The sequence below is a fragment of the Mus musculus genome, chromosome 7, assembly GCF_000001635.26.
Source record: "Mus musculus strain C57BL/6J chromosome 7, GRCm38.p6 C57BL/6J".
Classification (NCBI taxonomy): Eukaryota; Metazoa; Chordata; class Mammalia; order Rodentia; family Muridae; genus Mus; species Mus musculus.
The window spans coordinates 26,834,419-26,854,776 of record NC_000073.6 but is presented as its reverse complement, the minus strand read 5'-3'; the positions used below and the strand labels follow the sequence as shown (position 1 = coordinate 26,854,776).

At 44.4% G+C, this 20,358-nt stretch overlaps 1 protein-coding gene across 1 annotated transcript, besides 3 other annotated features; it reads right to left on the bottom strand.

Moving 5' to 3' along the window:
* Positions 1 to 11,512: 11,512 nt before the first annotated feature.
* Cyp2a5 (cytochrome P450, family 2, subfamily a, polypeptide 5) lies at positions 11,513 to 19,438 on the bottom strand. Its single transcript, NM_007812.4, has 9 exons — positions 19,234 to 19,438; positions 18,820 to 18,982; positions 17,953 to 18,102; positions 17,526 to 17,686; positions 15,733 to 15,909; positions 14,276 to 14,417; positions 13,653 to 13,840; positions 12,908 to 13,049; positions 11,513 to 11,899 (listed from the first exon to the last, which is right to left on the bottom strand). Exons 1-9 carry the CDS (start codon positions 19,411 to 19,413, stop codon positions 11,718 to 11,720), a joined length of 1,485 nt encoding a protein of 494 aa, NP_031838.2. The 5' UTR covers positions 19,414 to 19,438; the 3' UTR covers positions 11,513 to 11,717.
* Positions 19,407 to 20,358: part of a promoter, noted in NCBI's record as "-3033 to -1 promoter", that runs on past the window's edge. NCBI's record gives the evidence for it as "EXISTENCE:reporter gene assay evidence [ECO:0000049][PMID:15115437]".
* Positions 19,468 to 19,510: a protein binding site, noted in NCBI's record as "HNF-4 site; -73/-31". NCBI's record gives its function as "positive regulation of promoter activity" and the evidence as "EXISTENCE:protein binding evidence [ECO:0000024][PMID:15115437]".
* Positions 19,538 to 19,575: a protein binding site, noted in NCBI's record as "NFI site; -138/-101". NCBI's record gives its function as "positive regulation of promoter activity" and the evidence as "EXISTENCE:protein binding evidence [ECO:0000024][PMID:15115437]".

Here is a 20,358-nt window from a genome sequence, read left to right as displayed (position 1 = left end):
CTGAAAGGGAGGCTGGGGCTGCATGGGAGAAAATGGCAAGAGACCCAAACAAAGATACTGATAAAGGCCCAAAGTTTATTTAAAAGTCTGAGCTTATATGGGGGGATGGCGGATCCCATCCCCCACCATGCCAGGATCTCATTTTGTCAGGATAGTGTCAGGAGAACAGGTTTAGCCTCTCAGCAGGTAGTGTCTTGAGGAAAACTGCAGAGGTGGCAGAAGAATAGACCTATCTAGGTTGGAAAACTCCACCCTAGGTGGGCTTGCTCACAGTGGCAGAACAGTCCGAGTCTGCTCAAGTATGGACATGGCAACACCACCCCATAAAAACCACACACACTTCTTATTGTGCTGCATCAGGCATTTAAAAATTATTTTCATTAAATCTTGAAAAATTTCATGCATGTATATAATGTATCTTGATCATGCCCATCCCTCACTAATAGTATCTCTTTATATATGGTCAAGTATTCAAACACATGAATATATTCAAACCACAACAATACACCTGAGCACGTGAGTAGCACCAGTGTGACTCAGTGGGCTCTAGATATAGTCAAGTTGGCAACCGAGAATAGTCATCACAATCTATCTCATGTCTCTCAGCACTCTGGAGAAAGGCAAGTAGATTTCTGAGTTTAAGACCAGCCTAATCTATAGAGCAAGTTTCAGATAAAGAAAAGCTTAGACAGAGGCATGTAGATCTCTAAGTTCAATGCCAGTCTATCTTAGGCAGTGAAGAAAATCAATGAAAACAGAAATCTGGTGAAGACAAGGGGAGAGTCATACTCTGGTCCCAGAAAGCAGCAGAACATAGCAGCTTTATGTCATGTGGCTCTGGCTTCAGAATCAAGAATAGAAAGGGTTACTGGGACTGTTGATGTTGGTTAGCTGGAGCTAAGAAATTAGTAATGATTAAGAAGAGACCAGCATCACTGAGGTGAAATCTAGGAAGTGCTTTCTGAAAGCACAAAGAAACTGTGTTCCAGAGAGAGACCTCATGCTGACAGCTGTACTTGGTAATGTATATGAATCAGCCAAATGGTACTGGTTTTGAAGGCATGAAGGGGTCATGGAGAGCAACTGAGGCTTGGCACTATAAGAAGCCATGGAAGGCCATTGGTGAAGGTGCAGCCTCAGTTGCAATTAATGGCACAGGACTGAAGGGGTCATGCAAAAGAGTTGTGGCTTGGCACCATGAAGAGAGCCTCTGAGAAGCTATTGGTGAAGCCTAGTTACAGTGAAAGACATCAGTGTTTTGGAGATGCCAGCACCATGGGATGACAACCAAGAACAGCAGCAGCAGTAGAGTGGAGTCAACCAGACCCTGGACTACTCCAGAGGGCAGAGCTAGAGATGTGACTTAAGCTCTTTAGAGGAACCCAGAAGATCATGTGTAGATTCCAGACATTGGAGCAAGAAGTGTGAAATTGAAGTTGCCTTGGAGACTCCAAGATGTTAGAGATGCCAGAGCCATGACATACCTGCCATAGGGGTTTGAATATGCTTGGCCCAGGAAGTGGCACTATTAGGCCTTGTTGGAGGAAATGTCACTGTGAGGGTGGGCTTTGAGGCCTTTCTCCTAGCTGCCTGGAGACAGTCTTCTCCTATTTGTCTTTGGAACAGGATGTAGAATTCTCAGCTCCTTCTCTAGCATCATGCCTGTCTGGACACTGCCATGCTTCTTGCCTTGATTATAATGGGCTGAACCTCTGAACCTGTAAGCCAGCCCCAATTAAACGTTGTCCTTTATAAAAGTTGCCTTATAAAGGTCATAGTGTCTCTTTACAGCAATGGAAGCCTTAAGACAGCTGCCAAGGAAAGCTCTTAACAGGGAGTAGAACCAGCTAAGAGAAGGAACTGTATGCCAGTCAACAAAAGTTAAAAGGAGTTAGACACCAGACATGGAGATGCAGAATTCAGACTTTGCCCACCTGGTTTTTGGTCAAGTATTTCCTTGCTATGCTCCCTACCCTGATGTTGGAAGTATGTGATTTGCCTTTTGATTGTATAGAGAATTACAGTTAAGAGAGTTCATGAATTACAGAAGAGACTTTGAACTTTGGACTTTTAAATATTGTTTAAACTGTGATATACTATAGGGAATTTGGAAGTTGGACTAAATGCATTTTGCACCACATTATGACTACAAGTCTATGTTAGCTAGGGAGTGGAATATGGTGGTTTGAATAGGTTTCACCTCCATAAATTCATGTGTTTGAATGCTTAGTCTGGGGAATGGCACTGCCAGGTGGCATGGCCTTGTTGGAGGAAGTGTGTCACTGTCTAGGTGAGCTTTGAGGCCTCCTGTGCACAGGCTCCATGCAGTTCAGAAGACAGTTTCCTCCTGGCTTCCTTTGGATCAAGATGTGGAACTCTTGGATCTTCCAGTACCATGTCTGCCTGCACTCTGCCTTGCTTCCCACCATGATGATAATGGACCAAACCTCTGAAACAGTAAGCCAGACCGAATTAAATGTTTTTTTTTTTTTTTGTTTTGTTTTTTTTAATGGCTTGGTCATGTACCTTCATAGCAATGAAACCCTAACTAATATATATGATCATCAGTAGGGCATTGGTAACTCTTCTCCCCGCCCCCCATCAAAAGGTGGCTGACTCTCTCTTAGTAGCCATTAACTGCCTATAGTTCCATAGCTAGGGGTTGGGCCTCAGGAGCTCCTTCCTCTCTTATACTAGAATGTTGACGGGATTTATCTTGACAGGTTTTATGAAGGTAATTATGAGTTAACAGGTACAATGACCATGTCATATCTGGAACACAGAATTTCACAGCTTTCTTTCCCATCTTTGGCTCCATCATCCTTTCCAGCCCTATTCTGTAATGTTCCCTGAACCTTGTGTATGGGGAGGCTGATGCTGATGACCAATCTATGGTTGAGATTCCAATGACCCATCTCTGGTTGAGCAGAGATTCATAACTGGTAAAGTGCTGAAAGAAGTGACTACTGAGTGCTTATTTTATTGTGGTGAAATAGTTATATTATCATCACCTTCTTATGTTTCTTGAGACTTGCTTTCTGCCCTAAGATGAGGTCTAGCAGTTCTATGGGCTGCTAAGAGGAATATGCAATCTGTAGTGTCTGAGTGGGATAGTCTGTGATGCCTGGTCTATGATTCTGTTTAACTCTGATATATCTATTTAACCCTTTTTTTTCTGGCTGTTCTGTTCATTAGTGAGAGTGGGGTATGGAAGTTACCTACCATTACTATGTTGGTGTTCATATCTGTGGCCATGCTCACATATATGCTATCTGAAGTTGGAAGTACCTGACTTTCACTTACATGTTTAGAATTTCAATGTCTTCTTGTTTTCTTGGTTGGTATGGAGCAGTTCTGATTAGCTTTGGCTTGAAGTCTATTTTGTCTATGAAGTCTATTAGCTATGCCTGCCTATTTCCCAGTTCCATTTGCTTGGAGAACCTTTCTCAGCCTTTCATTGTAAGGTGCCTCCTGTCTTTGTCTGTGTTTCTTACAGAGAGCAAAATTACAGGTTCTTTACCATATTGCAGTCTTCTTTGTTACTTTGAGATGAGGGGGGTGGGGGGTTGAGACCATTACATTGAGAGTTATTATGGAAAGATGTGTACTGAAGTTGAAAGACTGTTGCTTTTGTCTTGCTTTCTGTGGAGGGCTAGGACCACAGGAGGCTTTCCTGAGACCATGATGTATGAAGAAGAAACACAGTTCCTTCTTTAAACAAGGAACATGCTTGGCAGAGTCAATAATGGCCTGGGAGCCAGATCCTTGAGGAGAGCTTAGACCTTGAATCCTGACAACCTTGTGTGTCTGTCACAGGGCTACTGTGTGCTCAGTCTTTGATGTCCTTGGATAACCTGTGTCTCCCTTGTGCAACAGTGCCTGATTACTTCCCAATGACTGTCTCATTTTGTGATAATTTTTGTTGGCCCTGGTCAATTTTTTTTCTTGCTTTCAGGAAAAACACATACAAGATGAGATGCTGTCTTATTAATAAGCTTCTTTGGCATAAGACATGACTTGTGAAAGATCTCCTGACCCCTTTTTTTGTTTTGTTTTGTTTATTTTTAAAAAACATTCTTTACCTCCTCACCTCCCTGTTCCTCCTTCTTAGGACCCTGTCATTGAAGAATGAATGACCTGTTAGTTGAGGTCATTTTCTCAGAACGGTTTTTTATTATTTATTTATTTATTTATTTATTTATTTATTTATTTATTTATTTATAGACAGGGTTTCTCTGAATAGCCCTGGCTGTCGTCTTGGAACTCACTCTGTAGACCAGGCTTTATTAACCATGTGATTTTGTTTATTTTCCCTCTGTGGTCTCTTGGGTGTGTTTAATGTTCTCTTCAGTCTAAAGTATTCCCTCTATTAACCTCTGTAGAGCTAACTTAGTGGTCACAAATCCCTTTAGTCTGTTTTGATTGTGGAAATGTTTATTTGTCCTTCAATTATGATAGAGGGCCTATTGGATATGAGTAGTCTGGGGGGTGGCAGTTGTGACCTTTCAGAACTTGGAATACATCTTGCCCAATCCTTCTGGCCTTAAACATTTCTATTGAATAATCTGTTATCCTGATTGGCCTGCTTCCATGTAAAACTTGGCCCTTTTCTCCAGCAGTTTTCAATGGTCTCTGTTCTAGGGTTTTGTGTTTGGAGTAGATGGTTAGAAAGCCCCTGTCTATCTGGTGTTCTCTCTGCCTCTTGTAGCTCAGTGGGCATGGCCTTCTTCGAGTGTGCAGACCTTTCTTCTATGACTTTATTGAATATACCTTCTATGACTTTGGCATGAAATACTTCTCTCATGACAACAATTTCTAGATCTTTTTTTCATTTAGTTCCAAAGCTCTCCCAGGTTCTATTTACATTTTTCTCTTAACATTTCCACTGACCTCAATGGAACAGTCCTTCAAATTTTTTCTGAACCCTGACTTTCAACCCTCCACATGACTCATTCCATTGGTAGGACAACCACTGAGCCAACTGAGTTTTCATCTCTAGCATCTGCTCAGTTTCTTTAACAATTCAGACTGAGTCCTGTTGTCCTTTCTTTCACTGGCTTTTAATGCAGTTTCTTGCTATTTTCTTGGAACCCATTCACATCTTCTCTGGGCCATTTGAGCATACTTATAGTCTTTCTCTTGAATTCCTGGAAATTCTTCTAAGTCACTCTTATTGAATGTCATTCTGATGCAATTGGTAAGGTTTGGAGGAAATAAAATATTTTGAGGTCATGGATTTTCATGCTGATTTTGTTTCTGTACCAGAAATTAGTTTGTTGCTTGGGTGTCTCTCTCTTTCTCCTTCCTTCCCTCCCTCTCTCCTTCTCTTCCTCCTTCCCTAGTCCCTCCCTACACCCTTTGTCTAACCCTCTTCTAACCCCCCCCCTCTCTCTCTCTCTCTCTCTCTCTCCCCCTCTCTCCACACACACACACATCACTAACTTAACTTGGGGACTTGAGATTAAGAAATAGCCACAAGTCATGGACCCTCAGTTGGCCTGCTATAGCCCCTGGTGAAAAGACTCTGAGGAAGGCAGTTGTAGAGAGCAATAGGTCCAGAGACCAACAAGTTGAAGGATGCAGGTAGCAGGAGGCTCAGGTTGGGCAGGAAAATACACAGGAAACTGTTGTTTCACTCTCTGTGGCTAGAAGCACATTTCATCAACTGAGAACAATTTTCATCAACTTAAGTTTGAGAGCTCTAAACCTGAGGTCTACTGTTGGGTTGGCCTCTGGAGATCTGTATATGTCATTCGAGAATGCTATAGAGCCTGAGAATTTTGCAGATCCAGGGTCTGCTTTATACCCACGGAGGTATTCCTCCAGAAAGGTGGCTAACACATAGGAGGTCTTGAAAGTTCTCTTCCAGGACCAATCTCAGTGCTGGGATTGCTGCTCACTCTCCCACGTACTATGTCCACTTGGATATACTTCTTACCTAGTCACCACAATTTAACTGGTCTCAGGAGGAGGGAAGAAGGTATGCCATTCTCACAGACTGCAAAGCTAAATGTGGCCAGCAGAGGCCGCTATTATTCAAGAAGTCAAGCTACCAAGGGGAGGTCTTCACAGGCAAGGAGAGGGGATGGGGTGGAGGATGAGGTTGGGGATATGGGGGGCTGGGATAAAGGGGACAATTAGGGAAAAATCCACAAGTCTGATTGTCCCTCCTCCACCTCATGTACATAACTGGCAGTATCAAGCTTTCAAGGGCCCAGAATGGAGCTGCTCACCCCAACCTCTTTTTTCGTTGACCTTGAGATTATTGGTTGTTTGAATTATAGATTTAGAAAAATGTTTATTACTGATTAGTATCTCGATTTTACCGTAGATTTAAAATAAGAATCTTTTATCTTTTATGTGTATGGGTGGTTTGCCGGCGTGGGTGTTGACCACCATATATGTATCTAGTATCCACAGAGATAAGAAGAGGTTATTAGATCCCCTGGAACTGGAGTTACAGATGGCTATGAGCCACTATGTCAGTGCTGGGAATCGAACCCTGGTACTCTGCAAGAGCAGCAAGTTCTCTTAACTACTGAGCTGTCTCTCCAGACCAAAGAAAATATGGATGTTATTTTTATTGTGTTTTTTAAATTTATCTAATTGTATTTACTTTATTATTGGGGAAATCTGTTGTTTTTCTTTTTTCTTTTCCTTTTTAATGATTTTTAATTTTCAGTCTATTGCCTTCCTCTCCGAAACACACCTCCACACTCTTTTTTCTTGTGTTTAACGTTGCTTTCTAGGTCTCTGTAGCAATTTTTCCATGTTCAGGTTTGTGCTCGCTGGTGATGTGTTAGTGGCTATAATGGACCTTGTATGGCTGTTATAATAGTACTGAGAACTGGGTCTTTAGAGTGGTTGTTCAGTAAGAATATCCCTAAATGGGACCAGAAGGCAGATGTAAACCAACAAATGTGCAGATCTCAACACAGAAACACAAGAAATTTAGGTATCAGGGCGCCTCCATAGAGACCTTAAGTACTCAGCTTCTATGTTCCAAGACTCTGGAATGGATCTTTTAAGTGACATGAGGTCTAGTGCTTGTGGCCCGCTTGGCTTTTGGCCACAATATCTCTTTCCCTCATAAGAGCCCGAACCTCATCCTCTGCCCCATAGCCTCTCCTTGCCTGCAAAGACCTCTGTGGAATAGAGAATCTCCACGGCTCCTGTGGAGCCCTGGAAGGGGTGGAAGATTAGAATAAAGCTTCAGTAGGACTTTTGGCTGAACTGGACATTGTAATGCAGGATCACAACTGTCAGGAGAATGGGACAGGCCTTCAAAAATAGTAATGGCAGCTTCGGATATGGCTTAAAGAGCCCTGCTAGCCAAGGTTTCTAACTTGCAGATTTTCTATGGATTACTGCCCAGATCCTTAGGGAAGCTTGCAAGGTTGGTAGATCCTACCAACCAAGGTTACATCCCTACTTCTTATTCCTATTCTTGATGGATGCTTTTCACTTGTTGTGTGTGTGTGTGTGTATGTGTGTGTTTGTGTGTGTGTGTGTGTGAGAGAGTGTGTGTGTGTATGTGTGTGTGTGTGCGTGTGTGTGTGTGTATGAGTGTGTGGTGTGAGTGTAGGAGAGGGATGAAATTTTTTCATTAATTTATTTATTCATTTTACATCCAGGTTACAGCCCCTCCCCTCCTCTCTTCCAGTCCCACTGTTACAAATCCCTCCCCTTACAACCCTCCTCCCCTACTGAGAGAAAGGGAGACCCCCTTGGGTATGACCTTGCCCTGGGACACCAAGTCACAGTAGAACTGAGTGCATCCTCTCCCACTGAGGTCCAACCATGCAGTCCAACTAAGGGGAAAGGAATCCAATGTCAGGCAACAGAGTCAGAGACATCCCCCAATCCAATTGTTAGGGAATCCACATGAAGACCAAGCTGCACATCTGCTACAAATGTGTGTGTGTGGTGGGGGAGTGGGTCCAGCCCCTGCATGCTCTTTGATTGATGGTTAAATCTCTGTGAGCCTTTATGTGCTCAGGTTAGTTTACTCTGTAGGTCTTCTTGAGCATTCTTGATACCACTGGTTTGTTTAGTTCTATTACCCACTCTTCCACAAGCCTTCTGAGCTTTCTTGATATTTGAGAATGGGTCTCTGCACCTGTTTCTATCAGTTGTTGGATGAAGCCATTCAGGAAACAGTTATTCTAGGTTCCTGTCTGCAAGTATAGCAAAGTATCATTAATAGTGTCAGGGGTTGACTCTCCCCAACGGGGTGGGTCTTAAGTTGGGCCAGTCATTAGTTGGCCATTAAAGAGGGATTTACTTATGCTACCCTTCCAAACATAACTAATTGTGGCTCTATTTGACAGTCTAGGGATCTCTTTCGGAGGATATTTTGGTCAGAGCCAACTGATTGACAGGCATTGGTACTGAACACATTGGCAACACCTTCTTTACTCAGCAGCTACTAACTGACAATATCTCCTTGGTCTTATTATTATTTTTTTAGTGGGTGTCTATTAAGTGCCCATAGTTTCTGGTTTTATAAAGACTATAACTTTCAAGTATATCCTACATTTGACCATATTTATCCCTCATTAACCTGTTTCTCTTCTTACCCCTTTCCATTCCTGCTAGTCTCCTTCCTGCCCGAGTCTTCCTTTCTGTTTGTGTAATATGACCTTTCTTTCTTTCTTTACTGTTTTTCTACCAAGAAGAAAAGCTCCCTGCTCCAGCTGTAGTGAGTCAGGAAATATAAGGAGGGGGACTCTCCCTCTACTTGGGGCGGGGAGGGGGACCTCTCCTTTCTCTTCTTTCCAAAGAGAGGCCTTGACACAAAAGCTAAAGAGACCACCGTATATTCCAGAATAGGTCATATGGGAGTACAGAAACAGATTACCGAGTTTGAGTTCAGTGCTGGGGGTCACGTGACCTGAACAATCAATGGCCATGTCCAGGCCCTCATCATGCTTAATTTTAAGAGACAAACATTGCTACTTACTGCAGAAATGGAAGCCACTGACCCACCACCTCCACACCCAGTGATTACACTTAGCAGATTTGTGGCCAGTCTTCACTCCCATGACTGTCTTTTGTGACATCTGGAGCTATGTGTCCCCAGGACTTGTGAGTGAATTGGCCCGACTCCCCAGAGTAGTTTATTCCTTAGCAATAGATCTGAACACACATCCTAGATGAAGACTATAAAGCCTGTACTCTCTAAAGCTGGCTTGTATGCAAGAGAAGTCACTTTCAGGGCACATTCCCCATGAGAACCACATTTCCCTCCTACAGTTATGGCCACTTGTCTGCCTTCACTGGCAGGGCTGCATGCAGTCCCCGGGGGTACTTTGTCCTCCTGTTCTCCCCCACCCTTGCTGGGTGGCCAGGTTTAGAGGTGAGACTTTGTACTTCGCTGAATTTTCTTTCTGCGTCTCCTTTCCCCCTTCTTGGTAAGTTTTTCATCTTTTCATTATTTCCTTGGGACATGGTTTCTCTTTTGCTGCTATGGCTCTAAGGGTTTGGAGGGGAGAAAGGGAAGGGGGAAATGATGTAATAATATCATAATTTCAAAAAAAATAAGTTATTTTTAAGATAAAAAAGCAAAAATGTCATTTTGACTAATTTTTCCACCCAGTGGGAAAGATTTTAAAACACCATTTATGAATTTGACATTTCTTTAAATGTCATGCCATGAGTTTGCCTACACCTTCTGCTATGGCTGCTCTCATCCTATAAGTCTGTATATATTTATTTTTGTTCCATTATTTAAGTATTTGTGATTTATCATATGATATTTCTTTCAACCACTGTTGTATAAGTCTACTTTGTTTTTACTGTTGTGATTCAGCCACTGCATAATTTATACATGTATGAACAACATCAATTGTACTTCATTAATATTTATGTTTTTAAAAAAGACTTATTTCAAAAGTTATGTGCATTTGTGTGTGCCTGTGTGTGTGTTTGCATGTGTGTGTGTGTTTGTATGTGCATGCAGGCACATATGTACATGTATATGTAGAGGCCATGGGCCAACACTGCATGTGTTCTTCAGTCTCTCTCCACTTTTCCCATTAATTAATTTGTTTATTAATTTTACATTCTGATCAATGCCCACATCCTGTTCCCTTTCTTACAACCCCTCCCCCATATCCCATTCCCTTCTCCTCTGAGAGGGTTGGGTTCCCCTGGGTATCTTTCCATCCTGGCACATCAAGTCTCTGTAGGGTTAGGCACATCCTTTCTCACTGAGGTGAGACAAGGCAGCCCAGTTAGGGGAATGGATTCCACAGACAGGCAATAGCTTTAGGGATAGTTGGGGAATCCACATAAAGACTGTGAGATGTACATCTGCTACATATGTGCCTGGGGCCTCTGTCCATCCTATGTATGCTTTTTGGTTAGTGGCTCAGTCTTTGAGAGGCCCAAGGGTCTACTTTTCTAGCCCCTAGGTTAGTTGACTCTGTTGATCTTCCTGTCTCCACTTTGTTTTTTGAGACAGAATCTCTAATGAAATCTAGAGTTCAACATTTGGCTGGATTGGGCTGCCCAGTGAGCTTCAGAAACCTGGCAACTTTCCCTCACCTCCCAGCGTTAGGGTGACAGGCTTGTGCCATTATGACAGACTTGTGAGGGGTGTTGGGGATCCAAACTCATGCCTGCTCAGCAAGCACTTTTCCAATTGAGCCATTGGTCACACCCCACCCCATCACCTCTGCATCCCTCATCTCCTCTCTTCTCTCCATTCTCTCTTAATTCTTCCAGGAAGAATCTGCAGCTTGTAGGGTTGAAATTTACCACCATGGAGAGCTTGCAATAAAGTTCCCAAAGATGTCATCATGATACCCTTATTCCCGTTTCTTGCTGCTGAGTATGCCTTATACTGGCATCATGAAAGTAAGAAGCCTAAAAGGTGCTGGCTGCTGTGTACTCTGCTCTTGAGACTGTGCATCACACAGGCATCCACTCACCAATTTATACTAGTGCACTGGAGTATATGCTTTTCAAACTCTTTAAGTGCCTCTGACCCCAGATCAATGAGTAAACACTTGAACTTTGGAAGCCAATTTATGGCAGAAGATACACTCATGCATAGCCGGGGGAAACCCTGCAACACACTTAGGTGTACATCCATGAATCAGCACACACTCATGTCATTGTGCTGGCCCTGAGTATTCTCTGTAAGTAGATCAAAGCATAGCTGGGTGAGTGGTGGATCCAGGCCCGCTGCCCATCCAAAGCTCTGGAAATACCTCTACACAGGATGATGTGGCAATAGACATGAGCTTTTCTGTTTTATTTGAGAGGTGGTGATGTTTGAAAATCTACCCAAGGCCAAAGCACACAGATCTTTGTCCAAATGTTCCTGAGCTCTTGGATTCTGTGAGACTTTGGTAAACTTACAAATACAGTTAGGTTAGGGACATATAAGATCAAGAATGTGATTCACTAATAAAATGAGCATAAACTCTCTTCCCCTTCCCATGCACTTATGAGTGTTAATTGAGATCACAAGACCCTTTAGCATAAACTTGACAAAGACTACTTATGCCATAAATAATATCTACTTTTATTATTTTATTATTCCTATTGACAACATAGTATAAATTTCCCTCTTCTTTGGCTACCTTTGAAATATCCTCTGCAAGTCTACTCTGTGTCCTCTGTTTCTTCTGTACCTTTGACCTTTTCTAAGTTTCAACCCCTGACTTGTCTGGTCTCAATCATTCCCTTTAACCTCATGCAGCCCAGGCTCAACGGGACAAGAAACTCATAGTGTAGGTTGGTGGGATCGTGGCAAAGCCCACGAGTCTAGGAGACACATCGATGTCCTGGGGTGCCTGTGTGGATTTGAAGTGGAAGTTCTGCATGATGTTTGTGAGGAAGAGGAAGAGTTCCATCCTAGCCAGTCCTTCTCCGAAACAATACCGTTTTCCTAAAGAGAGAAGACAGGGGAAAGTGAAGCCAGTTTTTGCCAGTAGCAAATTCCTGGCTGGTTTCTCCATAGGAGGAAGTGCTGAGATCTTTAAGGAAAGCTCTAATCCCTGAGCATTAGTTGTACTTGTACTTGAGGTGTTTTGATCCACACCAGGCTGTAACAATGAGAAATGTGTATTCCCTTTTGTTGCAGGATATTCAATCACACTGTGAACCCTGAGATTGTGTTATTTACTGGAAAAACCTGTTTCTAGTCGTGTGGCTCAGCCTTAGCACACACCTTTAATTTCTCTGACAGGAATACAGACAAAAACCCTCAGTATACACTTTTACAAACAATGAAGATAAAGTTAGTTTGTAGAAGGAAGCACTCATGTTTGAAAGTGATGTCTAATTGAGTGGCAGACAAAGTGATGAATCAGAGAAAGATTTGACAGAATGGAATATGCTCAGCTCTCAGAAGAAAAGCTGAAAGGGAAGTTACTTAAGAGAGCAGTGCAGACAAAGAAAAATGGACAAAAGAGGCAGTTTTACTGGGACAGTTGTACAGAGGCAGGTTGTAGAAAGAAAACAAGCTAGACACAGGTAAAGATAGAACAAGCCAGAGAATGAGAAGGAGACAGAAGATTAGGACATATTGCCAAAGTTAGTATGAGGCCAAGCAGAGCAATTCAGGAGAGGCCAAGAGAGAGAAGCCAGATTGAATGGCTGCCATGTGGCCACATCTTTTCTAAGAACTGGTTGGTTGTATAACCTGAGAAAGACCTCTGACTCAGTTTGAGCTTGCATTTCCCCTCACCTATTATTAAAGTTTGACAATCACTTTTCCAGAGTTCTGATACTTGGTGATTGAGAATTATGGGAGCTGCAGCTAGTCTTCTCAGAGTTAGATACAAGAGACTATTCCAAGATGGAGAGAGATACATGATTGCATCAGATGGAAGCAATGAATAAGCTATCTCTGTTAGTGTGAGCAGTAGTCTGGCACTAGACAGTGGGTTCTTACCAATGGAAAAGGGCACAAAGGCATCATTCTTCTTAAACTGTCCCTTGTCATCTAGGAAGTGCTTTGGGTTGAAGTCTTTGGGGTTGGAGAAGAACTTGGGGTCTTTCAGCACAGAGCCCAGCATAGGAAACACTTCAGTACCCTGTTGATGATAAAACGACTTGATCAGGTTAGATTTAGATGAGTGTCCTACTGGCCTTCAGGGGTTAGAAGTGTGAGCTAGGATATCCCAGGTGATGATAAATATAACATATGTGAGTTGTGGGGGCTTTGAGGGAGGAGCTTTGAGGAATGTGAGGTTATTCTTGAGATGGAGATATGGGGGATGTAGGGCTCATGTTCTATTAGACAGGATGAATGAGTGACATGGGCTCTGTCTTCTGGGGTGGGAGGTTGAGAGCTATGCAATTCATGTCTCTCAAGTCAAGATTTGAGGGGTATTGAATTTATGTAGCCCTAAACCGGATATATGGCAGACATGAGTCTCCTGTCTCTAACACAGTCAAGATCTTGATCAATTAAGCTTATACATCTTGAGAGGCATGGAGTTAAAATTCCTGGGTGGGAAAGTCTCAGAGAAAAGCCAAGATATAGGAGTTTTAAGTAAGAGGGCAGTGGGGTGTGGTGGCAGAGAAAATCTGTCACTGAGGAACCGAGAGAGGGTCTGGGTGGACTCTAATGAGGAGAAGGTCCTAGAGGCCCATGAAGAGGGCTAGAGGTCACTCTAGGCTGGGTGAATCAGCACCTTGGGGAGGAGGAAATCTCGAAACTTGGTGTCCTTGGTGACCCTTCGAGCCAGGCCCATGGGGATCATGTCTGCAAATCTCTGGATCTCATGGATTACAGCCTCCGTATAGGGCATCTTCATTCGGTCCTCATACTTGGGCTGCCGGTTCCTGCCAATCACCCGATCAATCTCCTCATGGACCTTGGCTGAGAAGAACAGGGATGGGTTTAGGTATCCAAGAACTTCATAGTGGAGAAACTAAGACAGGATGGAGGCCAGGGAACATTGTATGGCATTGTAGATCATTTTCACAACATGCAAATCATGCATTGGTGAAACTGCTTCTTGGGATCTGTGTGAATTGCACCAGAATTATATGGAAAGGATGTTTAGCTGGTGACCTGGGGAGCAGGAAGTAGCTCCTTTGAAGTGCAGATGAGCAACACACCAGCCCACTGGTACCCACCAGTGGCTCTGTCTAGGTAAAGCAGGGAGTAACTAGTTATCTGAGAATCCAATTTTTTGAGAGATGTAGGGGATATTGTGGCAGACAGTTTAGATGCAAGATGCAAGTTTAGAATCTATATCCACGTCACACTCCCCTTAACTCCTGCTTTCCTGTTCCTTGAAGCCTTCCTTACCCTCAATATCTGGGTGCTTCATGAGCAACAGAAAGCCATAGCGCAGGGTGGTGCTGACGGTCTCTGTGCCAGCAAAGAAGAGATTTAGTGTAGTCAGCACCAAGTTCTTCATGTAGAACTCAGTATTGGGGTTCTTCTTCTCCTGCAGGGAGGGGAATGAATATTCAGGTCAAATCCCCTCCTTACACTCTTGGTATCCTTCTAGTTTTTCTCCAACTTGAACTCACTTCTCTTTGGCTTAGACCTAAGGTGGAGAAGGGGAACCCTGGCTATTCTCCTGGTTTCAGACCTTTGAAGTGACCCAGTGCCCTAAATGTTCTTCTGTCAGTCATCACTTAGCTGGTTGTTCAATTGCTAGTGACCAACTGAGTTGTCAATTTTTAAACTGTAGAAATATTTAGGAAAGTAAGGCTGGAGAGTGACTGAGAAACAATGGTACAGACGTCATGTTGGAGGAAGTCAGGGAAAAGTAGAGATGGGTTTTCTGAGATAGATAACAGAGCTCTGTAAAAATTACTTTTATGTGTACCGAGTGTTCTACCTGCATGGGTGTCAGAGTGCTACTTGTGTTCAGTAACCACGGAGGCCAGAAGAGGGCATTGGATCTACAGGGACTGTGGTTATGAGCTGCCATGTAGATGCTGGGATTGAATGCCCCCCCTGGCACTCTGGGAAAGCAGCCAGCACTCTTAACCACTGAGCCATCTTTCCAGCCCTTAGACAGAATGAGTGTTAGGCAACAAGATTCCAACTCTTCATTATGAACCTTAATATTTTCTAGAGGAATCTCATCCCTCAGTCCTTTGCACTCAGACTGCCTAAAGTTCCATCTTAGCTGGTACCACATGCTGATAATCCAAGACATCAGAAAGCAGACCTGGGAGGACCACCACAGGGTTGAGACTTGCCTGGCCTACACAGCAAGTTTCAGGCCAACTAGGGCTACATAACAAGGACTTATCACAAAAGACCACCGTTACCCCCTTCTGTTCTGCACAGGTGAAAGAAGGTCATGGGAAAGCTAGGTCACCATTTTCACAGATGTGAATGACAAGGACAGGCAATATTAAGGGGGTATGTTACATCCATGCATCAACCTGAGACAGTGAGGTAGGATACATGGCCCTCCTGCTGTGATATAAGACAAGTTGCCTATATTCTCAGAGCTGCAGCCTCCTCATTTGTAAGATGGGAGTCATAGCACAACCTTGCCCAAGAAATGTGAGTACTGAATAAGTGGATATCACTAAGCCTTTAATACACTGGCTGCGATCTCAGTCTGTCTATCCTCCTGAGACTGAGCAGTGGACAGAACAGTGGTGCTGAGTGGTAATGTGTGAGGTTTATAATGAGGGACTGATTTGAGTAGTCCACTGTCCCCCCCTCCCCCAAGTGTGATTTCATCTTGCTTCCTTGGCTTTGAACCTCCCGCCATACTCTCTAGCTTCTGGGTTTACCTCCAGCATTCGGATGAGGAAGGAGTCGATGAAGTCCCTTGGGGAATTGGGATCCAGCGTGCGCTGATTGTGTTCCACTTTCTTGGTTATGAAGTCCTCCAGGCCCTGCAGCTCCTTAAAGGCCTGTTGCTGGGGCCCTGGCAGGTGTTTCATCACAGAAGAGAACATCTCATAGAGCTGAGGGTGGAAAAGGGAGGAAAAATCAAGGAAGCTGTCGGCACAAAATCCAAGAGGTGGCATCTGTCTTCAGGCAAGGGACTTCTCTGTCACTTGTCCTGGAGTCAGATAACCAGGTGGTGCAAGGTGGCAACATAGTTTAAATGTGATGGCTATTATCCAATATTTTAAGTGAGGTGGATTTGGTTGCATATGTGGGTTTGGGGTTCTTGAGTGTGGCTGCGTTGGATGACATCCAGTTGCTGGGCTGAAGTTACATCTGTAGATGCTTAAGTATTTGAGTGACTTTAGCTGGAGGCAGCTGTTTATATACTAGCAGGGTTTGGATTGGTGAAGGTTAACAGGTTTTCCAGTATTAAACCAGTCCTGGATAGTCACATTAGCTGAATTTTACACTCAACCTAGGTGTCCAAAAATAGGTAATTAAGGAGGAAATGTGTGGAAGCTTCCCAGCATCATTCAAAACAGTGACAGGAACTCTTTGTCCATATATATATATATGTATATATATGTGTGTGTGTGTGTGTGTGTGTGTGTGTGTGTGTGTATAATATATATGTGTGTGTGTATGTGAGTGTGTTTCTATCTATCTATCTATCTATCTATCTATCTATCTATCTTTCCCTCTATCTATCTATCACTGAACTATTTTTCAGCCATTAAAAACAATGTTATGGAATTTCCAGGAAAGCAGCTACAACGGTAGATCATCACATCAAACAAGTCTAAATCAGCATTAGAGATAATGTGTATGTGTTCCTTCAATCCGCAGTACTGATGTCAAATCACGGGTGTACATATATATGCATATATATGTACATGTATATCGCTTGAAAGTAAAACGGTCTTATGGACAAACAGGACTGACAGGAGGAGGTGTGAGAAAGGGAAGGTAGGGGTGTGAGGGTGACTATGCTCAATACACAATATACACTTATCCAATTAAAAAAAATTCTATTTAAGTAGTGCTGACATTCATGTGTTCACCTGCTCTGTCATTCAAATGGCTTCACAGATGGCCCTACTTAGGTGTGTGAATGAGCTGTGTTGGAAGACCCTTACTTAGGTGTTTGGAGGACACTCTGTAGAAATTTTGCTTAGAGCCACAGATGTTTGGGTAGTTCTGTGGCTGAGTAAGGGGTACTCATCTACGTACTCCAGTGGGCTAGCTCGGAATATCTTTGCAGATGGCACAAGCTCTGAGTGAGCTGGGTTCTGCAGCACCAGATGCCCAGGAACTGAAGAGGGGAGGGGTATTCAGTGGACCTGTCCCATAGTGATCTTGTGTTAGAGATTTAAATGAATTGTGATGGTACTGTATGCCCAGCTGAAAGAGCTGAGTGGTTCTGTGTGGGAGGGGGAGGAGGAGGGGAAGAGGGAAGGGGAGGGAAAGGGAAAGGGTGAGGGAGAGGGAGAGGGAGGAGGAGGGAGAGGGAGGGAGAGGGAGACAGATTGCAGGTTTTGGATTCAGGGACAGCTGTTGAGAGTGTCTGTGTATTGACATTTGTTCTTGAGCAACCTGTAGAGATAGTTTGAAGGTACTTGCTGGAAGCACTTTGGGAGTGAGCTGGCAGCAGAGGTAGGGGGCATGGTAGGACAAGGTTGAAACAGATTACCTGCCCCATGGAGGTAGCAGTGAACTGGAAGCTTCCCAGCATCATTCGAAGCAGTGACAGGAACTCTTTGTCCTCATAGTCAAAGCGGTCCCCGAAGACAATTGAGCTAATGACATTGGAGACTGTTCGGCTAAGGTAGAAGGTGGGGTCAATAAAAGCACCTATGGGTGGGGAGAAGGAGGAGAAAGGAGAGGGAGACATTGGAACTAGGCAAAAAGCATCGCCTGGGTGTTAGCTTCAGATACTTTGAATCAGAGAATTAAAAAAGGGCACTGGCTAGAGTGCTGAGCCAAATCCCCAGACACTAGATCGCACAGCAGGTATCAGCGTGCACTTCCTTGTTTGTTTCTATCCTGGGACATGGTATGGTGCTGCTTTGGCTGTCTATCCCTTGGTAGGTCCTGAGAACTTGCGGTGCTCCACTTACCGTTCGTCTTCCGAAATGAATCGATGAGAAAGCCCGCCTCCTCTTGGATGCGCTCCTCGATGCCACGCTTCCCCACGCCGAAGTCCCGCAGCGTGGCGATGGAGAAGCGCCTTAGCTGTTTGGCTCGCTCCCCGCTGCTGAAGGCTACGCCTGGGAAGGTGAGTGAGAAGCCAGAAAGAAGTCAGAGAAAAGGAGCATGGCTGGCCACTGAACCCTTGCGCTGTTCCCCTAACAGGAGGGCAAGAAGGAGAAAGATGCACACAGATCATTAGAAATGCAAATGCAAAACACAAGAAGGCACCAAGAAAACTACAGATAAAAGAGAGCGAGTAACAGGACAGTAAGAAGAGGGAGACAGATGGACAGAGACAGAGGCGAGAGACAGGAGACTGAAGAGATCTGGTGGCGATTATTGTTGAGAAAGATGTATAATTGAGCAACAAAAGAGACGGAAATAAAGAGAGAGACCCAAAGAGAGTCTGGAGAGAGGAGACATTGTTGCTGGGAGACAGTTCCTGGGAACAAAGGTCCTGCCATGTCTGACAGTAGAAAGCAAGGGAGAGGATGAGAGAAAGCAATCACCAAAGCTGAAAATGATGGCGTGGGCTACAGGGAAGCTTCGGATCCTGCTAGAGGCGCAGGATTCCGACAGAGGAATTTCAAGGTGGAAGAGGAGGCACGGGTGGAGGTGGGGGAATCAAGAAATAGAGTCAGAGAGATGAGTCTGAGACTAGACACAGTGGGAGGCAGGGACGTGGGGAGAAGATAGCCTGGAGGGGTGGAAAAGTCAGAGGTGGGGGGAGCAGGGGTGGGAACGATGCTCTCAAATGTCCTCTGCCTCATTCCCCTGTGTCAAGACCCTCTCACCATAGCCTTTGAAAAGCCAGTCGAAGGTAGCTTGCTCGCCCCGCCCGCTGAATTCCTCAGCTTGGTCCACCAGAGCTTCCTTGACTGCCTCCTGTCCGCACAGCACCACAATTCGGCGAGGTCCCAGGTAGATGGTGAATACAGGACCATAACGTTGGCTGATCTGATGGAGGTTAGAGGGACAGTTCATACTTTGATACCTGGTCTGGGATTCATTTCTCTTAGAGTTCTAACGGCTATCAGACCGAGTGTCCCAAGATGTGATCCACAGGTCTAGGAAGTGGCGCTGATGTCTTCACAAGTCCCCTGGCCTAAAATCACACGCCCACCTGGTCAGTACCCTACCACAAAGCCTCAACCAAAACTGGGCATCCCTCCATGCCCCATTCGACCCATCTCCATGCCCAGTGGCACCTTCATGAGAGAGTTGTACATTTGCTCTGTGTTCAGCTGAAGGAAGTTCCCAATGAAGGGCAGTGGGGTGGGTCCTGGAGGCAGCTTTCCTGAGAGCTTTCTCTGCTTCCAGACAGACATCAAGACCAGGACGCTGAGGAAGGCCACTGCAGCCACCAGGAGGAGTCCTGAGGTCAGCATGGTGGCGGTGGGGTGATAGACAGACAGTGATGGCTGAATTAGCTTGCTTTTATACATCCAGAGACAGAAGGACGGACTTTGGTCTTGATTATGCAACTATTTCACCTCCAGACTATCCACTATTGTGCACCAAGTTTGGGACATTGCCAACACTGGAGGAGGAGGAGGGCCCCATGACAGATTAACAGGGAGTAGACTGAATCTGTGGTAGCTAAGGAGGAAGTGCTCCAGAGCTATGCATTACAGAGGACAGTAGAAAGAAGCCAGAACTGGATCCTTCATAACATGGATACTAGAGACACTTCCTCTGAGAAGGGGCCCAAATGATAGGGATAGTAGGGCCTTAGGAGAGAAGAACACTATAATCCATTAGTTTGAAATAGAATGAATACCTATGAAGTTGAAAGACCATTTTTCTTTCTTGTTTGAGATAGGCTTTCACTATGTAGTCCTGCCTAGCCTAGAGCTCCATACATAGACCACAGAGATCCACCTGTGTCTGCTCTGAGTGCTGGGATTATAGGCCTATACTACCACACCCGACCCTTGGGAGTCTTTCAATGAAGAGGATCCTGAATTTAAGGATGCGAGAAGTGGAGACTCCAGGGCTACCGGTTATGGATCTTGAGGCAAGAATGGCTGTGGATGGGGAGTGCCTGGGAGGAACACACCGAAACCGCAGGAGGATCTTGGAGTCAGCACCTGTGCCCAGGTGTGGATGTACTTTGATTTTGGCTCCATGATATCTCTTAATGCTCAGAACCCACGGGGAAGCCTCTGAGTCTAGGATGGATGGCTGGAACATAGGATCTGAGAAAGCTGGGGAAGACCAGAGTCATATTTTACTGGAACTCGGCCCAGTACTAGAGACAACATCTGAGGGTCTGTCTAGGTCTTGAGAAATCATAACTCCAATATGGTAGAAAAGTTCTAATTTACAAAAGC

Bases quoted from the DNA above. Each gene is read 5' to 3' on its own strand.
- Cyp2a5 (NM_007812.4), bottom strand. From the start codon at position 19,413: ATGCTGACCTCAGGACTCCTCCTGGTGGCTGCAGTGGCCTTCCTCAGC. The intron at 18,983-19,233 runs GTGCCACTGGGC...AACCTCCATCAG, and splicing joins TGTACAACTCTCTCATGAAG to ATCAGCCAACGTTATGGTCC. The intron at 13,050-13,652 runs GTGCTGATTCAC...TATCATCAACAG, and splicing joins GAGATTTCCTCCTCCCCAAG to GGTACTGAAGTGTTTCCTAT.